The 22,095-nt window shown below is 46.3% G+C and overlaps 1 protein-coding gene and 1 non-coding gene across 2 annotated transcripts in view; both read right to left on the bottom strand.

The window, feature by feature from the left end:
• Positions 1-9,421, bottom strand: part of SYNM (synemin) — a 70,760-nt gene extending 61,339 nt beyond the window's left edge. Inside the window, exon 1 of the mRNA XM_073618390.1 lies at positions 8,497-9,421. Coding sequence (XP_073474491.1) covers positions 8,497-9,291 — 795 coding nt within the window. The 5' untranslated portion in view covers positions 9,292-9,421. The remainder of the gene's footprint in view (positions 1-8,496) is intronic.
• A 5,074-nt stretch (positions 9,422-14,495) lies between these two features.
• On the bottom strand, positions 14,496-14,568 carry TRNAV-CAC (transfer RNA valine (anticodon CAC)). The gene has a single exon. It is a non-coding gene; the product is annotated as a tRNA-Val (tRNA).
• Between the last annotated feature and the right edge of the window lie 7,527 nt (positions 14,569-22,095).

The following is a 22,095-nucleotide window of genomic DNA, read 5'->3' on the forward strand; positions in this document are numbered from 1 at the left end:
AGGAAATTCGAACATGCAGGCGATGTCTGTTTTGTACATTTTCCACACTTTTTCTTGTTAGTCTAAAGAAATATAAAAATTCCATGTCGCAGGAAATTACACCATCAACTACTTATCCAGGTGATGTAATTCCCCCCGGACATTTTGTCAGATTACCACTTTAGCTATGAGTGCATATTAACTATCCTACAAGTGTTTAAATCATGACTGCTGAGGAACCTTGGAGTACGACCCATAGAGAACCTTTCATTCCTTTATTTGGCTGCTGCTTTGTTGGGATGTAGAGGGAGTCAAGTGTTCCCCCCATACTCTGAAATTCTTGTTTTTTCCGAGGGCTTTGGTGACATATTGGTTGATGGGGGAGCATAGGGAAGGGATGGAAATGCTCCTAGGAGCTCCTACTGTAAAGTGAACCCATTACTTTGTCCAGGACAGGTAAAATGTAGGTTCACTTTAATTTTGGCCAGCGGAAGCCCAATCTAACTATCTTACTTATCCTTTGAGAAGCATCATCTGATTACTCTTCAACTCATGGTTTGCACAATCTAAAAAGAACTGAACATACTAGAGTAAGCTTTAAAGCAGCCCCTCTTAAACTATGGGTTGGGACCCAAATTGGGTCATGGATGTGTAGTGCACCCCCATAGGAGCCGTTGGTGAATACAGTCCTATTTCCCCACCTACAGCACACACAGCCAGGCCTACATCATTTTCTTCAATCCTCCACTGGCTCAAAAACAGTCTAGGGGTTCTTTTTAGGGTTTTTATTGGGAAAGATGAACTGGAATAGGGAGGGGGAGCATGGGATACCCCTAGAACTGTAGAACTGAATAAATTGAGGACTTTTTGGCTGCACTGCACAAACCGCTGAATGTCCCACAGGATCTCTATGCTGTTGGTGACCTGTACGCCCTCCAGAGTTAAAAGCTACACACAGTCAATTTCCTTCAACACTGGGGGTCATCTACTCACTCAGCCACAGGGTCATCGGTTGCCTCCTGCCAATATCCACTAGGCTCTTTGTAGTGATGCAGATGTAGACTCACATCACAAGAGGACAGCTGGACTCTTTCCCACCAACTTAATCCTAGCTCCCTCCAGTGAGCTTCTCCAGGCCCAACTTGATCCCTGGACACGGATCTGCGAATAGGCCCCCCAGCTAAGCCTAGCTGAGACCTTGGTGTCTTCCTCATAGCTTCCTCTAGGGTCCTGAACCAGGGGGCAGATCCCTCTCACAGGGGTCTCCTCATGCAGAACTGAACCCAGCACTTGCTGCTCAGGCCTCAGACTATTTATGGGATCTCTTCCCACCTTCTCGACATAACCCCCCCCCCAGGGATTGGCTGGAGTTCCATAAATATTCAGCTTGCTGGCTCTGTCCTCCCTCCCACTATACTTCTAGAACCCTCTAGAAGACGGGGAAGTAAACAGAGCAGCATTCTGTGAAACACTGAGCAGCCCTAAATAATCAACGTGTTGTGAGTTCACCGTTTCATTTTTTGTGGACTGAATTGCAAGCCCTCTTTCTGAAAATGGGAAGTACTGATTTCCTCCCATTTTATTTTCTAACTAGCAAATGATAACGGTTTCCATAATTTGAAGTGTTCCTTATCACCCCATAGGATTGTCTTGAATAGCTTAATCCTACCACAAGCATCAGATTCAAGGCAGAATTGGGTCAGAATTGTCCCCCAACTACTTAAACCATCAAGTTTAGAAGAACCTGTGAAAGAAAATTGTACCATTTACTGGTGGCATTTTGCACCCTGACTTCACGGGTTCTCCAGGGTGAACAAAAATTATTTAGAAATCTGTAGTTATCTTTTAGCACATTAAAGCAAGCATTTTATTCTCCTAATCTCATTTGGCAGCAGATCTTGCTGCCTGTCCATATCTTGGTTTTCAGCCCACATATGTCTGCATTTCTCCACCCTATCTAACCTTATCTTACATTATGCAAATACCAATAAATGCCCCATGTGGTAAACAAGTCACGGTGACTGGTTGTTGAAAAAACAAAGCCTGGAATGCATAAAGAGAGTTGCAAACACTTTAGAATTGCGCTGGTGCTGGTGCCGGTGACAGGTTCAATTACCTTTTCGAAACAGGTATATGAATTTATAGCATGGAAACATGGTGGGTGGCAGCACGAAGGTTCTTAGTGTTTTTTCAGGCCCCAGGATGCACCATGTCACTGGTTACTAGGATGCTGTTGGGTACACAGTGTCACTGGCTGCTAGGATGCTGTTGGCCGTCAACATTCTAGCAACCAGTGAAGATGTGTAGCCGATAGCATGAAGATGTGTAGCCGACAGCATCCTAGCAACCAGTGAAGCTGTGTAGCTGTGTAGCCGACAGCATCCTAGCAACCAGCCACAGCCGGGTGCCCACAGTCACAATGCCGGTGCCGAGGAGAGGAGGGGGAGAGGAGCGGGGCATCGTATGCCCACATTGCTGGACCGTGGGACAGGTGAGTGTCCGATTATTAAAAGTCAGCAGCTACACTTTTTGTAGCTGCTGACCTTTATATGGGTGGAACTCCGCTTTAACAAAAATTGTTAAACATATTTTATGAATTAGACGCAGGACTTTTAGATTGCACCATAAGACCAGAAAAGTTTCACAAATGGTTTCTTGAATCGCCCCCAATGGGTTTGAAAGATCACTATAGGACCCCCTAGGCCAGGGGTAGGCAACCTTCTGAGCACAGTGTTCCGAAAAATGTTTTCAAAGAAATTGGGCGTGCCGATTTTATAACAAAAATTGTTAACTTCACACTTTCAATCACGAAAAGGATTTTTTATAAAGTAAATGCTGTAAACCAGTGGTCATCAACCCTGTCCTCAGGGCCCACTAACAGGCCAGGTTTTATGTATTACCTTGGGGGAGATGCAGACTAGAATACTGCAATCACTGAGCAGCAAATGATATCACCTGTGATGTATTTCAGTTATCTTGCAAACCTGGCCTGTTAGTGGGCCCTGAGGACAGGAGTTGATAACCACTGCTATAAACGACTTAAGTAGTAGTGAGAAATTAACATCCTGCACTCTCATGCCTTAGATCAGCCCCGATTCCTGCACCTTCACACCTCAGACCACTGCTCTTCTGCCCCACCTCTGTACCCCCCTGCTTTTCTGCCCCACTAATGCACCTCCCTTTCACATCTGCCCGAATACTGAGCCCCCCTGCTTATCTTTTCCACCACTGTAACCCCCCTGCTCATCTGCCCCATCACTGTAACCTCCTGCACATCTGTACTGTACTCTTCTGTCTCTCCACTGAACCCTTCTCATCCCTTCCACCACTGTACCTCCTGCACTTCTGCCCAACCACTGTACCCCTGTTCTTCTGTCCCACCGCTGAACCCCCTTCTCATCGCTCTCACCACTGTAACCCCCTTTCTCATCTGCCCCACCACTTTACCTCCTGCGGATCTGTCTCATCTCTGTACTCCCTGCTCTTCTGTTCCACCTCTGTACCCCCATGCTATTCTGCTCCACTGCTCTAACCCCCTGCTCTTCTGCCCCACTGCTGTAACCCCCTACTCTTCTGCGCCACCAATGTACCTCCTTTCTCCTCTGCTCTGCCACTGTACCCCCCTGCACAACTGCCCCACCTCTGTACCCCCCTGCTCTTCTACCCCACCAGTGTAACCCCCTTCTCATCTGGCCCATCACTGAACCCCCCCCCCCCTTGCTCCTCTGTCCTACCACTGTAACCCCCTGCTCATTTGCCCCCATCACTGTAACCCCCTTACCATCTATTCCACTACTGTACCCCTTCTTATCTGCCCCACCATCGTACCACCCTGCTCATCTACCCCACCACTGTACCCTTTTCTCATCTATGATATGTGTGATATGCAGAGTGGTGCAAGGAAGCAGAGATGAGACACATCTACCTGTCCCGGCACACTCATCCTACTGATCCACCTCTCGCATCCAGCCCACGTGCTTGTATGTGATATATGTGATATATGTGATGTATGGGATGTATGTGATGTATGTGTTGTATGGGATGTATGTGTTGTATGGGATGTATGTGTTGTATGGGATGTATGTGATGTATGGGATGTATGTGATGTATGTGATGTATGGGATGTACAGTATGTGATGTATGTGATGTATGGGATGTATGTGATGTCACATACAAGCATCTGGAATGGATACCAGTGATGAGCTCAGGTCAGGGGTATTTTCTGAAAGCATTGGCCTGTGTATAAGATCGGGCCCCCGCGGTTAAGAAAAAGTGCGGCGCCGCAGAAAAATTGGGTGCGATTTTCATTGCGCTGAATACTGGCTGTGGCTTAAAGGGACACAGAGTGCCGGGGTTCAGTAGTAAGTGACACAGAGTCCAGAGGTTGGGAGTAGGTGATGTAGAGGCTGGTAGTAGTAGATGATGCAGAGCTGAAGGGTCAGTAGTAAGTGACACAAACACACATTTTATATATATATATATATATATATATATATATATATATATATATATATATGTTTTTTTTTTTTTTTCAACAGAGTTCCCAGAAGCTCAACAGTAATTCCACAAACTGTCACCTGATTGGGTTTTTCTCAATCACAGAGAAGTCCCTTCTTTGAGATTGGTAGTGGCAACCAAGCGAGTCATCTTCTTCCACATGGGGGGGTGGCTAGCAGGACAACGACTCCTGCAAACATCTCTTCCCCATCACAAAAGCTGACGATCGCAGCTACAAAAGTTAGATAACAAATCAGTTTCCCATCGTTTGGCGGTGCAGTGCCTTGACCCCAGTGCGAGTGCGGTGTGGGGAATTGTGAGATTGGAATGCATTAGTGTCTCACTGACACTTCCCTGCACTGCTCTGCTGATGGGGAGGGAGTCGAGTGCCAGCAAAAGAGGCTTCACGTGCCGCTTGCGGCACCATTGTCGGGGGTTGCCCACCCCTACTCTAGTCTAGTGTTTGTATTACCAAAAAGGCTACGAAAAGTAAAAAAAAAAAAAAAAATGTATCCATGTAATCCAAGCATTACACAGCAAATCAAGCCTTCCATCAGTACAAACATTTAGAAGGGGGTGATGAGGGACATGTGGGTAATGCACCGTGTCTCTGGTTACATTGGCTCAGTCTGATGGTCTATGTGTATAGCAGGTGTACGAGCTCGCGGTTTATTATCAGAAGCAGCACACAATAGACTTTGGAAGGATTATCATTTATAGGATACTATTATTATCTCGCATAGCTATGATGTTGTGTTTCGTTTTAATACTTTAGGCATCTTAAAGTTCCAAACAAGGAAATGTTTTTCAAATACATGATAAAAGCTGAACTCCAGGTAAAGGGAGACATTCAGACATGCATGGATGATCTGACCACTCTCCCGCCAAAGAGGGGGGACAAAAAAGGACGGGGTCAGGGGCGCAGCACATATTTGGAAACTTGGCTTGGTTGCACTTGCAACTTAAAGCTGAACTCCGGTAAAAGTTTTCCTAGGCAGTGGGGCTGTGTCCATAGTGCAAAGGGTAACTGCTCATTTATATCTAGGCCTAGTGCATACCTCCCAACTTTTTTGAGATGGGAATGAGGGACATCTATTAGCAAAAGTATGTAGGCATAGGACACACCCCTTTAAAGGAGAATTATACACAAAAAAAACTGATTAGTTAAACCCACAAGTGCTTTTTTTTTTTTTTTACCACTACTAGTCCTTTATATCAGCTTTTGAAATTTACAGATGCAGCAATTTAGAAATTGGATGAAAGGTTTAGCCCGGGAAACACTTTTTGATAGATAGTCCATTTTATATACAATTATATAGATCAGACCAAAATGAGGGACAAACAAGTAGGAAAGAGGGACAGAGGGACATTGCTCCAAATCAAAGACAGTCCCTCGAAATCAGGGACAGTTGGGAGCTATGTTTGGGGGATTTTACTCACACGGTCCTACACAGACGCAGGCTTCTCCATACTGTGGACATGTGCCCGTGACATCATCAAAACTGATGCAGGGTCCATAGCTTGGGGAGTGCAGTCTGCTAGGGGAGTGGAGGGTCAGGTAGTAAAAATGTTTTTACCATCTCCCAGACCGAGGTTCTCAAAATTTTTCAGTACAAGGGCCGAATAGTATATTTTATAAATATTTGCAGGCCACAAAAATCAGTTTTATACATCAAACTCCCTATCAGAGTCTTGCTTACATCAGGGACCCCATCAGAGTACATACATCAGGGTCCCTATCAGAGCCTTCCTTACATCAGGAACCCAATTAGAGTTCCCCTTTACATCAGGGTCCCTATCAGAGCCTTCCTTACAGCAGGATTCCCATTAGAGTCTTCCCTTACATCAGGGACCCTATCGGAGCTTTCCTCACATCAGGGTCCCCATTAGAGTCCCTCTATACATCAATGTCCCTAACACAGCCTTCCTTTACCTCAGGATCCACATTAGAGTCCCCCTTACATCAGGGTCCCTATTAGAGCCTTCCTTTAATCAGGGTCCCCATTAGAGTCTTCCCTTACATCAGGGACCCTATCGGAGCTTTCCTCACATCAGGGTCCCCATTAGAGTCCCTCTATACATCAATGTCCCTAACACAGCCTTCCTTTACCTCAGGATCCACATTAGAGTCCCCCTTACATCAGGGTCCCTATTAGAGCCTTCCTTTAATCAGGGTCCCCATTAGAGTCTCCCCTTACATCAAGGACCCTATCAGAGCCTTCCTTACATCAGGGTCCCCATTAGAGTCCCTCTATACATCAGGGTCCCCATCAGAACCTTCCTTACATCAGGATCCACATTGGAGTTCCCCTTACATTAGGGTCCCTAACAGAGCCTTCCTTCCATCAGGATCCCTATTAGATATCCCCCTTACATCAGGGTCCCTATCAGAGCCTTCCTTACATCAGGATCCCCATTAGAGTCTCCCTTTACATCGGCGGGGGGGGGGGGGGGTCCCTATTAGGGCCTTCCTCACATCAGGGTCCCCATTAGAGTTCCTCTATACATCAGGGTCCCTATCACAGCCTTCCTTACATCAGTATCCTCATTAGAGTCCCCCCTTACATCAGGGTCCCTAGAAGAGCCTTCCTTACATCAGGGTTCCCATTAGAGTCTCCCCTGACATCAGGGACCCTATCAGAGCCTTCCTTACATCAGGGTCCCCATTAGAGTCCCTCTATACATCAGGGTCCCTATCAGAGCCTTCCTTAGATCAGGGTCCCCATTAGAGCCCCCCCCTTACATCAAAGTCCCCATTAGAGTCCCCCCCTTACATCAGGGTCCCCATTAGAGTCCCCCCCTTACAACAGGGTCCTCATCAGGGTCCCCATTAGAGTCCCCATTACATCAGAGTCTCTCCTTACATCAGGTCAAAGCAGAGCCCATAGACAGCCTTTACTGACCTGAATCCTCAATATGTACACATTGAGGCTATGCCATTGACCTTACTTACAGACCCGTAGCTGGCCGGATCTGGCCCACGGGCCACAGTTTGGAGACCCCTGCCCTAGACTAAAGGAGCAGTTAACCCTTTGTACTTTTACCAGAGTTGGGCTTTAATTGCTTGCCGACCAGCCGCCGCAGTTTTACTGCGGCAGAATGGCACAGCTGGGCGAAATGACGTTACCTTATGTCGCTTCGCCTTTTGGTCACTAGGGGCGCATGCGAGCCCGCAGCGTGTGCTCGGAGCCAATGCGAGTGCCCAGCGGGCGCGTTGACAGAGCGAGAACCAGGATCTGTGTGTGTAAACACACAAATCCCGGTTCTTTCAGGGGAGAGGAGACAGATTGTGTGTTCATACTAAGTATGAACAGTGATCTCTCTCTTCTCCTAGACAGTCCCATCCCCCCTACAGTTAGAACACACCTAGGGAACACAGTTAACCCCTTGATCGCCCCCTAGTGTTAACCCCTTCCCTGCCAGTGACATTTATACAGTAATCAGTGCATTTTATAGCACTGATCGCTGTATAAATGACAATGGTCCCAAAAATGTGTCAAAAGTTTGCTTTTTTTTTAAAAAAAAATTGGGGATATTTATTATAGCAAAAAGTACAGAATATTGTGTTTTTTTCAAAATTGACGCTCTTTTTTCGTTTATAACGCAGAGGTGATCAAATACCACCAAAAGAAAGCTCTATTTGTGGGAAAAAAAGAACGTCAATTTTGTTTGGGAACAATGTCGACACAACCACGCAATTGTCAGTTAAAGCGACGTAGTGCCGTATCGCAAAAAATGGACTGGTCATTGAGCAGCCAAATCTTCCAGGGCTGAAGTGGTTAATGTTAGAGAGGAGGACAGAGCCATGATATGACATAATTGGACAGCTCTTGTACCAGTCTATCTGCAGGAGAACAATAACAACTCAACAGGTCTGTACACTGCAGAGCAGTAAACCCTGGCCTGGCCGGCCATGAGATCATTACCAGATTGGACAACAATAGTCATATGGCTATAAGTTCTGTTGGGTTTTTCAAATTGAAACTTTTTCATATGAATCTATGATCCTGCTCCACATACCTGATATTCCTCCACCTCCAACCTGTACTTCGCCTTCATCCTAAGCAGTTCATCTTCAAGCCTAGTTTTGAGGGCCAGAAGCTCCTCGTATTCCTTGCGAACTTTCTCGAACTCCAGCCTGTGTATTACAACTTCATCTTCTGCTCCATGCCGGTCCTCCTCGCTCCGCCTCAGGATGTTCTCTAGTTCCTCAATCTTCTTCTGATAGAAGACGAAAGCATCCTGCCATGAGTCGGACAGCTCCAGCGAGAAGCTCTGGACCTCGGTTAAGCTGAGTTTGGGTCGTAGAACCTCCTGCATGGTAATTTGCAATGGCATCTGGAAAGCCCGATCTCTCAGGGCCATCATTTCCTCTTCATGGGAACCTTGAAGCATCTGACACTCTTGCTGCAACTGAACGTACAGCTTTTCCAAGGCGGCTTGACTGTTCTGCGCTTGTTGCAGATCGTGCTTGTGTTGAGCCAGCTGTTGGTCAATCTTGAGTCTCATGCTCCTCACCTGTTCCCATAATTCCTGTAATTTTTGCAGCTCTTGAAAAAGGTTGTCTCTCTGTAGCTCAGCTTCGCATTTCTGTACGGTGAGGTCTTCTACTCTCCTCCTCAGTTCGAACATCTCGGAGTGGTAGACCTTTGACCACTCTGCCCCTCGCTCCGAGCGAAGACTGAGGACTTCTTCCACCAGCTGATGGTTCTCTGTCTCTAGTTGCCTTACCCTGGACAAATACTGGTCCAGGCGGCTGTTCAGTTCATTTAACTGGGATTTCTCATCCCCAAATCCTCCTCGTACGTACAGCATCTTTACAAATGACTTGGACCCTTCCTTACTCCTCTTTTTGTTTGTCCGTTGAAATGGTCCTTCTTCTAGGAGTCTTCTCTCATCAGCCTTTCCTCATCGGAGCCCCTTGGTGCAGTGACAGGGAATGAGCTCTGATGCAGTAGGGAGTGACAGTATAAGGAGGAGTTCACTGACACTGGACTTCTGAGCAGGACTTTCCAAAAAGAGTTACAACAGAAAGGGAACAAATATGCTGTGTTCTGGGTGGTAATCTATCGCCATCTACAGGATGCTACAGGATGCTACATGCTACAATCTTACATCAAAGATAAAGTAACATGTTATGCCGCGTACAGACGATCGGACATTCCGACAACAAAACCGTGGATTTTTTTCTGACGGATGTTGGCTCAAACTTGTCTTGCATACACACGGTCGCACAAATGTTGTCGGAAATTGCGAACGTCAAGAACGCGGTGACGAGCTGAGAAAAATGAAGTTCAATAGTCAGTGCGGCTCTTCTGCTTGATTCTGAGCATGCGTGGACTTTTGTGCGTCAGAATTGTGTACACACGATCGGAATTTCCGACAAGTTTTGTTGTCGGAAAATTTGAGAACAAGCTCTCAAATTTTTGTTTTGGGAAATTCCGACAACAAATGTGCGATGGAGCGTACACACGGTCTGAATTTCCGATAACAAGCTCACATCGAACATTTGTTGTCGGAAAATCCGACCGTGTGTACGCGGCATAAGGCTACGTTTCCACTATTGCGACCCTATAGTCGCGCGATTTAGAGTGCCACTTTGGAGTGCGACTTTGATGCGACTTTGAGTGCAGCTTTGACCCAACTTTACACTCTCTGGATCAAAGTCTCATCAAAGTCTCATCAAAAGTTGCATCAAAGTAGTGCAGGAACCTTTTCAATGTCGTTGATTTTCAAAGTTGTATAGATGGGAACAGGTGCCATTGAAATCAATGGGCTGTGACTTGTCGTGCGACTTAATGTGTCCAAAGTCGCTTCACTTTAAAGAGAGCAGGAAATGTTCAAAGTAGAATTAAAGGCAAAGCTTTTTTTTTTTTTTTTTTTTTTTTTTTATCATTATTTTGCACAGAGTAAAGCTGCCTGTAGATGCAATGATTTTTTTTGATCAGCTGAACGGAAAAAAAACGAACGGATTTCCCCATCCACACAAGCGAGATGGACGGAGAAATCCTCCCCGCTGTGCCATTGTATTCTGACAGCGGGACTCGCTGATTGACTAAAGTTTTCCAACATTTCCGTTCAACAGAAGTTGATCGTTAGACCGGCTTCTGTCGAAACGGAAGTGGCCATAGATGGATTGAAGTTTGATTCATCTATGGCCAGCGCAACGTGTTACTAAAAAGTTGCATCACATGGGGACTTTTTGTCCCACAATGTAATAAAAAAATAAAGTTTACAAAAAAAAAAAATAAAAAAAAGTTACACCAAAGCACCTAAAGTGGTAGCAAACCACAGAAATAAATAAATAAATAAATAAATAAATAAATATCGGGCAGTTTAACCTTTTCGCTGCCAGAGCCGTTATTGCATTTTTTGCACACGTTTAAAAAAATCATTTTCGGACTGAAGGTTACACAAAAGACCCCAAAAATTATATATTTTCTGAAAGCAGGCACCCTAGAGAATAAAATGGTGGTAGTTCCAATTTTTTATGTCACACGCTATTACCGCAAAGGTCTAGGGAATGCAAAAAAAGTGAATTATAGGGCAAATAAACGCAGTAAACTACCCACATTTTTGATAAAATATAAAAGAAGAGGTTGCACCAAGTAAATGATACCCAATATTCCCAACCTTAAGTTTGTGTGCGCCCGTGAAATGGCGACAAACTTAGTACCCTATATTTTCTATAGGCGACTCTTCAAAAGCCCCCTGTAGGTATCAGTTTAGTGTTATGGAGGAGGTCTTGTGTTAGAATTATCACTCTCATTCCAGCATGCGCGGCGATATGCAACATGTGTACAGCAGCAGCTTTGTCTCTCCTGCCTTGTCAGAACGTGGATCTGTCTGCTTACATTGATAGATCCCCGTTCTAGCTCTCTGTGGAGCGATCGTGGGTGGCTGGCGGACATCGCGGCCGCCGGCCACGCGCATTGGCCCCCGACGTCGCGCTGTGGGCTCGTGCCCCCTATCGTTCTTAATGCGGCCGACATACACCTATGGCGATTCGCCCAGGAGAGCCAACCTGCCGACTTATAATGATGGCGGCTGGTCCTTAAAGCGGAGTTCCACCCAAAAATGGAACTTCCGCTTAAGGGCAGGTGACCCCCTGACATGCCACATTTGGCTTGTCATTTTTTTTGGAGGGGGGAGCGGAAACCCTCTTTTTAGCCACAGCCGGGCGCCCGCAGTGACAATGCCGGCGCCGTAGAGAGGAGGCAGAGACGAGCGGGGCTTCGTTCCCCCGCATCGCTGGACCCTGGGACAGGTAAGTGTCCGATTATTAAAAGTCAGCAGCTGCAGTATTTGTAGCTGCTGACTTTTAATACTTTTTTTTTTTTTTAGTCGTAGCTCCGCTTTAAGCGGTTAAAGTAGATGTAAACCCAATGTCATCCTGTCTAAACTACTGCCATAGGGGTTATCTATAAGGATATACATGACTCCTGCATGTATCTTTACCTGTCAAATGTCTCCCCTCTGTCTGTTATTAGACCCAAAAAACTGCAGATTCTGTGGGCGGGTCTGTTGTCTGGAGCTCGGTGGGTGGAGTCGTGATGTCAGTAGACTCCCCGCCCACCTCTACACTCCCCTTGTCAATATGCATTTTCTCCTGTGTATTTATTACACTGAACTTCTGCTATGATCTCTAACATCCAGTGAAAACCCAGGAAAGTAACCACATGACTTCAGCATGCCAAATCATGCTGAGGTGTGGAACAGCCAATCCTTGCAGAGCTGCTGAAGAAAGTAGTGGGGGATGGCAATTAAAAAATAATGCATGTCTTAGGCTAGAGCACGAGATATGTAAATCACCTGTCACTCACAGCAAGGGGGAGGATTTGACAAAGTTTTTCCCAGTTTGTCAAGATTTATCTCACTGAACAATAAAAGAGGATTGCTCAGAGCTGGATTAACTCTGTGTGACAAGACTGGGCTCAAATGATAGGAAATCTTATATTCTACATTATGACATTAAAAAAAAAAAAAAAAAAATTTGGGTTTACATCCACTTTAAGTAAAAAAAGAGATAAAGTTACACCCAAGCACATAAAATCCCTGCAAAAAATTTTGAGGCCACGCGCATCAGCTCCAGCGCCGAGCCGCGGCGGCGCGCGCCCCCCTAGAGCTCTTAAAGCAGCCAACATACAGTGATGGCGATTTGCCCAGGAGAGCTGCGCGCTCCCGTCACAGTTGTCCACACCTAACCGAAAGCTTTTCGAAGTTTTCGGATCATGTGACCGCCGTGACAGCCAATCACGATGGTCACCTGGTCTTAAGCCCCGCCTCCCACCAACCCAAACCCCTTAAATGTGCTGGGAGGCGCCGGTGTAAAGAGGTTAAGCATGTGTGCAAAAAAAACGCTTAAACAGCCCTTGCAGTGAAAAAAGGCTAAAGGCACCCCAAATGCAATGCTATTCTGCCATGACCGTCGTGTGGCATTTGCAGTGAAACGCTGTGAAAGTTTTAACTACATGCGCCCACCGTCATTGTACGCCGGCTGTTTGAAGTGGAATACCGTTGTTATGGCAGCAGATAGCTGCCATAACCCCCAGTATCCTCTTCAACAGTGGGCAGTCCGCTTTCAGATAAAAGTGGCCTCAGAGGTGGATTCGCAGCAAGATCACTTTTATCAGGAGTGGGAGGGGGCCGCCCCCCCCCCTCCTGTTGCGCTTCGGTGGTCTCCGCCGCTTACCAGAGCCGTCGGTAGTGGCGGAGATGATCAGGTCCTCTCCCTTCACCGGCTGGATGTCGAGTGAGGGAAAGATGGCCTCCACTCGGCTCCACACCATTGGATGGCGGAAGCGACGTCAAACATCACCCAATGGTCTTAAACGGAAAATGTTTTTTTTTTTTTTGCAAAAAAAAAAAAAACAAGACATTTCAATCTTTTTTTATTATTTTTTTTATTGCGTTTTAGTGTATATATGAGATCTGAGGTCTTTTTGACCCCAGATCTCACATTTAAGAGGTCCTGTCATGCTTTTTTTCTATTACAAGGGACAATTGCATTCCTTGTAATAAGAATAAAAGTGACCCAAATTTTTTTTTTTAAAAGGACAGTGTCAAAATAAAAAATAAAAGTCCAGACGAGCTCGCGCGCAGAAGCGAACGCATACGTAAGTCACGCCCGCATATGAAAACGGTGTTCAAACCACACACGTGAGGTATCGCCGCGATCGTTAGAGCGAGATCAATAATTATAGCGCTAGACCTCCTCTGTAACTCAAAACTGGTAACCTGTAGAAATTTTTAAACGTTGCCTATGGAGATTTTTAAGGGTCAAAGTTTGTCGCTAATCCACGAGCGGGCGCCATTTTTGAAGCGTGACATGTTGGGTATCAATTTACTCTGCGTAACATTATCTTTCACAATATAAAAAATTGGGCTAAGGTTACTGTTGTCTTATTTTTTAATTAAAAAAAGTGTATTTGTTTGAAAAAAATTGCGTTTGTAAGACCGCTGCGCAAATATGGTGTAAAGTATTGCAATGACCGCCATTTTATTCTCTAGGGTGTCTGAAAAAAAAATTATATATATATATATATATATATATATATATATATATATATATATATTATAATGTTTGGGGGTTCTAAGTAATTTTCTAGCAAAAAAACAACAAGTTTGAAAAACAGGCCTGGTCCTTAAGTGGTTTAACAGCTCTGGCAGCAAAAAAGGCTAAGGGCACCCCAAAAGCAATGCTATTCTGCCGCGATCGTTGTGTGACATTCGCAGTGAAACGCTGCAAAAGTTTTAAAAACACGCCACAGTTGTCGGCCAAAAAAGGGAGCATGAGCTTCTTTTCGGGCGACAAACGCACATAGGGCAGCCCATGAAGTCAATGTGCAACACGTGAAATTGCGTGCAAAATCGATCAAAACGATTGTTTCTGCTATGCGAAAGTGTGAATGCAGCCTTAGCAAAAAGCCGGGAACGTGAAATAAGTGAAACTGGATAAAAACATAAACAAATCTCTCTGATCATTCTCCAGCTCTTAAAAACAAAAAAAAAAACCTGCGTGTTTCCGCCCGGGATCGAACCGGGGACCTTTCGCGTGTGAGGCGAACGTGATAACCACTACACTACGGAAACTACCAAGCTTATGCAATCATAGAGTTAATGAGTAGAGAGAATGTTGGACTCAACCATTGCAGCAGCTGGGAGAGGGGGGAGCATAGTGATCATTCCTAAGTTTTTTTTATCATTTTATTGAAACCATTAATAACTAATCAACAACTGACACATACAAATCCAGCAATGATCTTCTTGGGCTCACTCACTTGTCTTTTGTTGAATAGGACTTTTCAATGGCTGTGTTCACCAATCACAGCACCCCTATGTTGGAATGGTATGATCAAACACTTGCAGATTTTTACTTGTTACTTCCACTTTCTGAATTCTTTTAACCACTTCAGCTCTGGAAGGTTTTGCTTTCTTCATGACCGGGCAATTTTTTGCGATACGGCACTGCGCTACATTAACTGGTAATTGCGCGGTGGTGCGACACTGTACCCAAACGAAATTCATATCATCTTTTTTTTCACACAAATAGAGCTTTCTTTTGGTGGTATTTGATCACCTCTGCGTTTTTTCTTTTTTATGATATCATACCTCCCAACATTTTGAGATGGGACACCTACTAGCAAACGTATGTAGGCATAGGACACGCCCCCTGCCACACCCCCTTAAAGGAGAAATAACCAAAAAAAAAAAAGGTTAATTAAATCCACAAGGGCTTTTTTTTATGTTGGCTTTTAACATTTACAAATGCAGCAATTTAGAATTTGTATGAAAGGTTTAGCACTGGGAAACACTTTTTGAAAGATAAAAAGTGGATTTTATATACAACTATATAGATCAGACCAAAATGAGGGACAAATGAGGAGGAAAGAAGGACAGCGGGACTTAGTTCCCAATCAGGGACAGTCCCTCGAAATCAGGGACAATTTGGAGGTATGTTATATAAATGAAAGAAGACCGTCGATTTTGAAAAAAAAACAAAAAAAAAAAACAATATTTTTTTACTTTCTGCTATAAAACATATCCAATACAAAATAAATAAATAAATAAATAAATAAAAATCAAACCTCTGAGGCCAGTTCATACCACATGCAGTCCAGTGCGTTATTTTTCTGCATCAAAAACACATGGAAAGTAGGTTATATGGTTTCCAATGGTATAGTTCACATCTGTGCAGTCAATTCCAAGGCATTCCCGTTCCAGAAAAAAAAATAGAACATGCTGCATTTTTCCTGCACTGGACTGTACTGGAACGCAGTAAAACGCATCAAAAAACGCACTGGGATGCATCAAAAATGCACTGGACCCTAGTATAGTGGGAAAAAAACAGGGAAAAAGAAAAAATGCACCTGGAATGCATTCGGAAACGCATCAAAAACTCACTGGAATGTGTCAAAAACGCACTAAAAACAGTGCAGAATAGCATCCAGAACCGATCTGGAGTGCGCTTTTGTGGTGTGAACCTGCCCTTAATAAATCTTGGCCAAAATGTATCCTGCTACATGTCCCAAAAAATGTATATTAATGGTTTGGGTGAACGTTACAGTGCCTACAAACTATGGGATATATATTGGAATTTTTATTTATTTATTTTTTTACTAGTAATTGCGTCAATCAGCGACTTAAAACGGGACTGCGATATTGCGGCGGACAATCGGACACTGAGGCTGGGTTCACACTAGTTGCAAACTGGATGCAGGAGATTATGACCCGCTCTCTATGGAGCTGGTTCACATATCTCCGCTGTGGTTCCGGTGCGTCTTTTGGTCCGTTTCAGGTCCAAATTAAGCCCAAAATTCGGCTAAAATCAGACCTGAAACAGTGAACGAGGACGCACCGGACTCCTGCTGTGAGCCGCTGCGTGCTCATATGTGAACCCAGCCTAACTGACACCTTCGACACTGCCAGAACCAGTTACACTAATACAGTGGCCAGTGCTAAAAATATGCACTGTCACTGTACTAATGTGAAGGCGACTGATAATGGGACTGCGATTGTGCGGCGGCCAATCTGACACTAACTGATGCTGGGGGGAGCTAACTAACTGCCACTGATATCACCAGTGACATTATTACAGTGATCAGTGCTAATAATATGCACTGTCACTGTACTAGTGATACTGGGCAGAAAAGGGTTAACATCTAGGGCAGGGGTCTCCAAACTGCGACCCAGGGGCCAAATGCGGCCCTTTGGTTGCCTCTATCTGGCCCTTGGGGCACTAATCATCCTAAGAAACACTATTCTACCCTCTAACACCAAAAATAGGGTATAGTTCTTACCAATAGGGTGCCATTTCTCCCACTAACACCAACAATGGGGCACTATTCCTCCCACTAATACCAAAGACGGGGAACGCACACCTCCCAACATTTTGAGGTGGGAACGAGGGACACCTACTAGCAAATGTATGTAGGCATAGGACACGCCCCCTGCCACACCCCCTTAAAGGAGAATTAACCAAAAAAAAAAAAGTTAATTAAACCCACAAGTACATTTTTTACCACTACTATTCCTTTATATTGGCTTTTAAAATGTACAAATGCAGCAATTTAGAATTTGGATGAAAGGTTTAGCACTGGGAAACACTTTTTGAAAGATAAAAAGAGCATTTTATATACAACTATATAGATCAGACCAAAATGAGGGACAAATGAGGAGGAATGAGGGACAGAGGGACATTGCTCCAAATCAGGGACAGTTGGGAGCTATGGGAATGGTTTGCTCCCACGGATATCAGAGAAAGTATGTGTCTAACAGCTTGTCTATGTGTGCACTGTGTGCTGCTTTAAGCCACCATTCACACCGGTGCGACTTGTCATGCGATTTGGCAGGTCCATGTTGCACCCTATTGTCGGCAATGGACATGTTCAAATCGGTGCCGCACCGATTTGAAAAAAAATGTGATTCGAAAAAAAAATTCCTGCACTATTTTTTGCGAATTCAGGTGGGACTTGCATAGACATCTGTGCACGAAGTCAGCCAAGTCGCACCTGAAGTCGCACTGTCCTGAGGCTTTGAAATGGTGTGATTTCAAGGCAAGTCGCACGATTTCAAAGTCGGATTCAGTGTGAACCAGGGCTTACTGGGGATCTAGTTGTTTTCACTCCCAGCTAAGCTAACAGCGAGATCCCTCGTCAGTGATTACAGCTCTGTGTTGTTTACACTCACAGAGCTGTGTTCAGGGGGAAGATCTGAGCCGATTGGCGGGTTCCGGCGGTCAATAATTGGCTGGGACCCGGGTGAACAGCATGTGCTGTAACGAATCACAGCATAGCCGGGTGGGCGAGCGCACGCACGTGCCCCTCTACACAGAATTATGTATATGTACGTGATTCTGCGCAGCCGGCCCACACTGTAGCAGTGGAGCTACAATGCGCGGTTGGCAAGCGGTTAAAGCAGCGATAATCAAGTAAACTTCAAAGAGGGATTTAGCAAAGTCGACCAGCCATACCCTAGTAGAATTTTGACGCCAGTCGGCTCTAGCAACCAGTGGCCTAGCCAGTAGAAGTAGAGAAGAGTCTCTCAGGTGGAGGTGGGGAGGCAGAGCCAGCACCATGGCGATAGCGGGATTTTGCTCCTCTGTCAGTTTCATTTCGAGACATTGTATTGTCCCGGAATGAAGGTGCCCGGGACCTGGGACAGACCTGCTAATTGCGGGACTGTCCCGGGCAATCCGGGACACGTGGGCACCCTAGTACACAGCTCCCAGCCATCACCTGCTGCCCCACCGAGACAGGGTAAGTGCCGGGCAGACGGCGAGCGGGCAGGGGGGTGGCAGGATTCGATGGGCACAGTGGCAGCATTTGGTGGCACAGTAGCTGCGTTTGATGGCACAGTGGCTGCATTCGATGGGCACAGTGGCAGCATTTGTTGGCACAGTAGCTGCGTTTGATGGCACAGTGGCTGCATTCGATGGGCACAGTGGCTGCATTTGGTGGCACAGTAGCTGCGTTTGATGGCACAGTGGCTGCATTCAATGGGCACAGTGGCAGCTTTTGATGGCACAGTGGCTGCAATTGATGGCACAGTGGCTGCAATTGATGGGCACAGTGGCTGCGTTTGAAGGGCACAGTGAAGCAGCAACTGATGGCGTTTTTTCTGAATTTTTCAATTTGTTTGTGCCCCCCCAAAAATTAGTGGCGGCCCGTCCACCGGCACCATCCAGCCCCCCCCCCCCCCCCCCCTTACCCATCAGTCACAGAAATTTTTTTTTAAAAGGCCTCTTTAACCACTTCAGCCCCGGAAGATTTTACCCCCTTCCTGACCAGAGCACTTTTTGTGATTCAGCACTGCGTCGCTTTAACTGACAATTGCGCGGCCGTGCAACATTGTACCCAAACAAAATTGACGTCCTTTTTTTCCCACAAATAGAGTTTTCTTTTGGTGGTATTTGATCACCTCTGCGGTTTTTATTTTTTGCGCTATAAACAAAAAAAGAGCGACAATTTTGAAAAAAAAAAAACATAATATTTTTTACTTTTTGCTATAATAAATATCCCCCAAAAATATATGAAAAAACATTTTTTTTCCTCAGTTTAGGCCGATATGTATTCTTCTACATATTTTTGGTAAAAAAAATCGCAATAAGCGTATAATGATTGGTTTTCGCAAAAGTTATAGAGTCTACAAAATAGGGGATAGATGGCATTTTTATTATTATTTTTTTTTTTTTACTAGTAATGGCGGTGATCTGCGATTTTTATCGGGACTGCGACATTATGGCGGACACATCGGACACTTTTGACATATTTTTGGGATCATTGTCATTTATACAGCGATCAGTGCTATAAAAATGCACTGATTACTGTAAAAATGTCACTGGCAGGAAAGGGGTTAACACTAGGGGGCGATCAAGGGGTTAATTGTGTTCCCTAGTGTGTGTTCTAACTGAAGGGGGGAGGGGACTGTGTAGGGGAGATGACAGATCGCTGTTCATAGTCTGTATGAACAGACGATCTGTCTCTTCTCTCCTCAGAGAACTGGAAACTGTGTGTTTACACACACAGATCCCGGTTCTCCGTGTGTCAGCAGCGATCACGGGAGCCCGGCAGTGATCGTGACCGCCGGGCACTCGCATCAGCTCCGGGGGCGCGCAGTCCTAGTGGCCACAGGGCGAAGCGACATAACATAACGTCGTTTCGCCCAGCCGTGCCACTCTGCCACAGTAAAACTATGGCGGCTGGTCGGCAAGTGATTAAAAAAAAATAAAAAATAGAAAAAAATGTTCTTTAAGTGCACTGTGTTCGGGCGCCAGACGAGGTGCTTCATTTGCAGGCTTTTGACCTGCTTTGCGGCGACCAGCAGCTTCCGCCCGTAGTAATACTACTTTTCTTTGTTGTTCAAGTTAAGAGGTTACTTCCGGTTTCCATGTTCCAGAGGGAAGCCGGAAGTGACATTGGTAGCTCCATGTAACACACGGCCCGAGCAGAGCTGCCTGTAAGGTAAGTGAGGCTGCATATGATGGGGCACAGTGGCTGCATCTCATGGGGCACAGTGGCTGCATTTCATGGGGCACAGTGGCTGCATAAGATGGGCACAGTAGCTGTATTTGATGGGACACAGTGGCAGCATTTGATGGCACAGTGGGAGCATTTTTACTATGGCACAGTGGCTGCGTTTGATGGCACAGTGGCTTCATTTGATGGGCACAGTGGCTGCGTTTGATGGCACAGTGGCTTCATTTGATGGGCACAGTGTCTGCGTTTGATGGCACAGTGGCAGCAATTGATGGGCACAGTGGCTGTGTTTGATGGCACAGTGGCTGTGTTTGATGGTACAGTGGCGGCAATTGATGGGCACAGTGGCTACGTTTGATGGCACAGTGGCTGCATTTGATGGTACAGTGGCTGTGTTTGATGGTACAGTGGCTGTGTTTGATGGCACAGTGGCTGCATTTGATGGTACAGTGGCTGCGTTTGATGGCACAGTGGCTGCGATTGATGGTACAGTGAGGCAGCAATTGATGGTGTTTTTTTTCAGAATTTTTCAGTTTGTTTGCGCCTCCCCAAAAATTTTGAGCACCAGCCGCCACTGGGCCTTATATAATGTGCCCTGCTGACCTCCTGTACACTGCCCTGTTGAGAACCTTGTCGATTTCGGTAAGGAATGAGCTTGAGATTTTTTTCTTTTAGAGCTTTTCCAGACCCTACATATACCACCCACTGCCATACACTCCGCACCGCTCTCCTACATGTACCACCCACCACCGTACACTCCGCACCCCTCTCCTACATATACCACCCACTGCCATACACTCCGCACCGCTCTCCTACATGTACCACCCACCACCGTACACTCCGCACCCCTCTCCCACATGTACCACCCACTGCCATACACTCCGCCCTCTCTCCTACATGTACCACCCACTGCCATACACTCCGCCCCCTCTCCTACATGTACCACCCACTGCCATACACTCCGCCCCCTCTCCTACATGTACTACCCACTGCCATACACTCCGCCCCCTCTCCTACATGTACCACCCACAACCATAAACTCCGCACCCCTCTACTACATCTACCACCCACTGCTATACACTCCGCACCCCTCTCCTACATGTACCACCCACTGCCATACACTCCGCACCCCTCTCCTACATGTACCACCCACCACCATACCTTCCGCACCCCTCTCCTACATGTACCACCCACTGCCATACACTCCGCACCCCTCTCCTACATGTACCACCCACCACCGTACACTCCGCACCCCTCTCCTACATGTACCACCCACGGCCATACACTCTGCACCCCTCTCCTACATGTACCACCCACTGCCATACACTCCGCACCCCTCTCCTACATGTACCACCCACCACCGTACACTCCGCACCCCTCTCCTACATGTACCACCCACTGCCATACACTCCGCACCCCTCTCCTACATGTACCACCCACTGCTATACAATCCGCACCCCTCTCCTACATGTACCACCCACCACCGTACACTCCGCACCCCTCTACTACATGTACCACCCACTGTCATACACTCTGCACTCCTCTCCTACATGTACCACCCACCGCCATACACTCCGCACCCCTCTCCTACATGTACCACCCACCACCATACACTCCGCACCCCTCTACTACATGTACCACCCACTGCCATACACTCTGCACTCCTCTCCTACATGTACCACCCACCGCCATACACTCCGCACCCCTCTCCTACATGTACTACCCACCACCGTACACTCCGCACCCCTCTCCTACATGTACCACCCACCACCGTACACTCCGCACCCCTCTCCTACATGTACCACCCACTGCCTTACACTCTGCACCCCTCTCCTACATGTACCACCCACTGCCATACACTCCGCACCCCTCTCCTACATATACCACCCACTGCCATACACTCCGCACCCCTCTCCTACATGTACCACCCACCACCGTACACTCCGCACCCCTCTCCTACATGTACCACCCACTGCCATACACTCTGCACCCCTCTCCTACATGTACCACCCACTGCCATACACTCCGCCCCCTCTCCTACATGTACCACCCACTGCCATACACTCCGCCCCCTCTCCTACATGTACTACCCACTGCCATACACTCCGCCCCCTCTCCTACATGTACCACCCACAACCATAAA

Source organism: Aquarana catesbeiana, linkage group LG03, assembly GCF_042186555.1.
Source record: "Aquarana catesbeiana isolate 2022-GZ linkage group LG03, ASM4218655v1, whole genome shotgun sequence".
Lineage (NCBI taxonomy): Eukaryota > Metazoa > Chordata > Amphibia > Anura > Ranidae > Aquarana > Aquarana catesbeiana.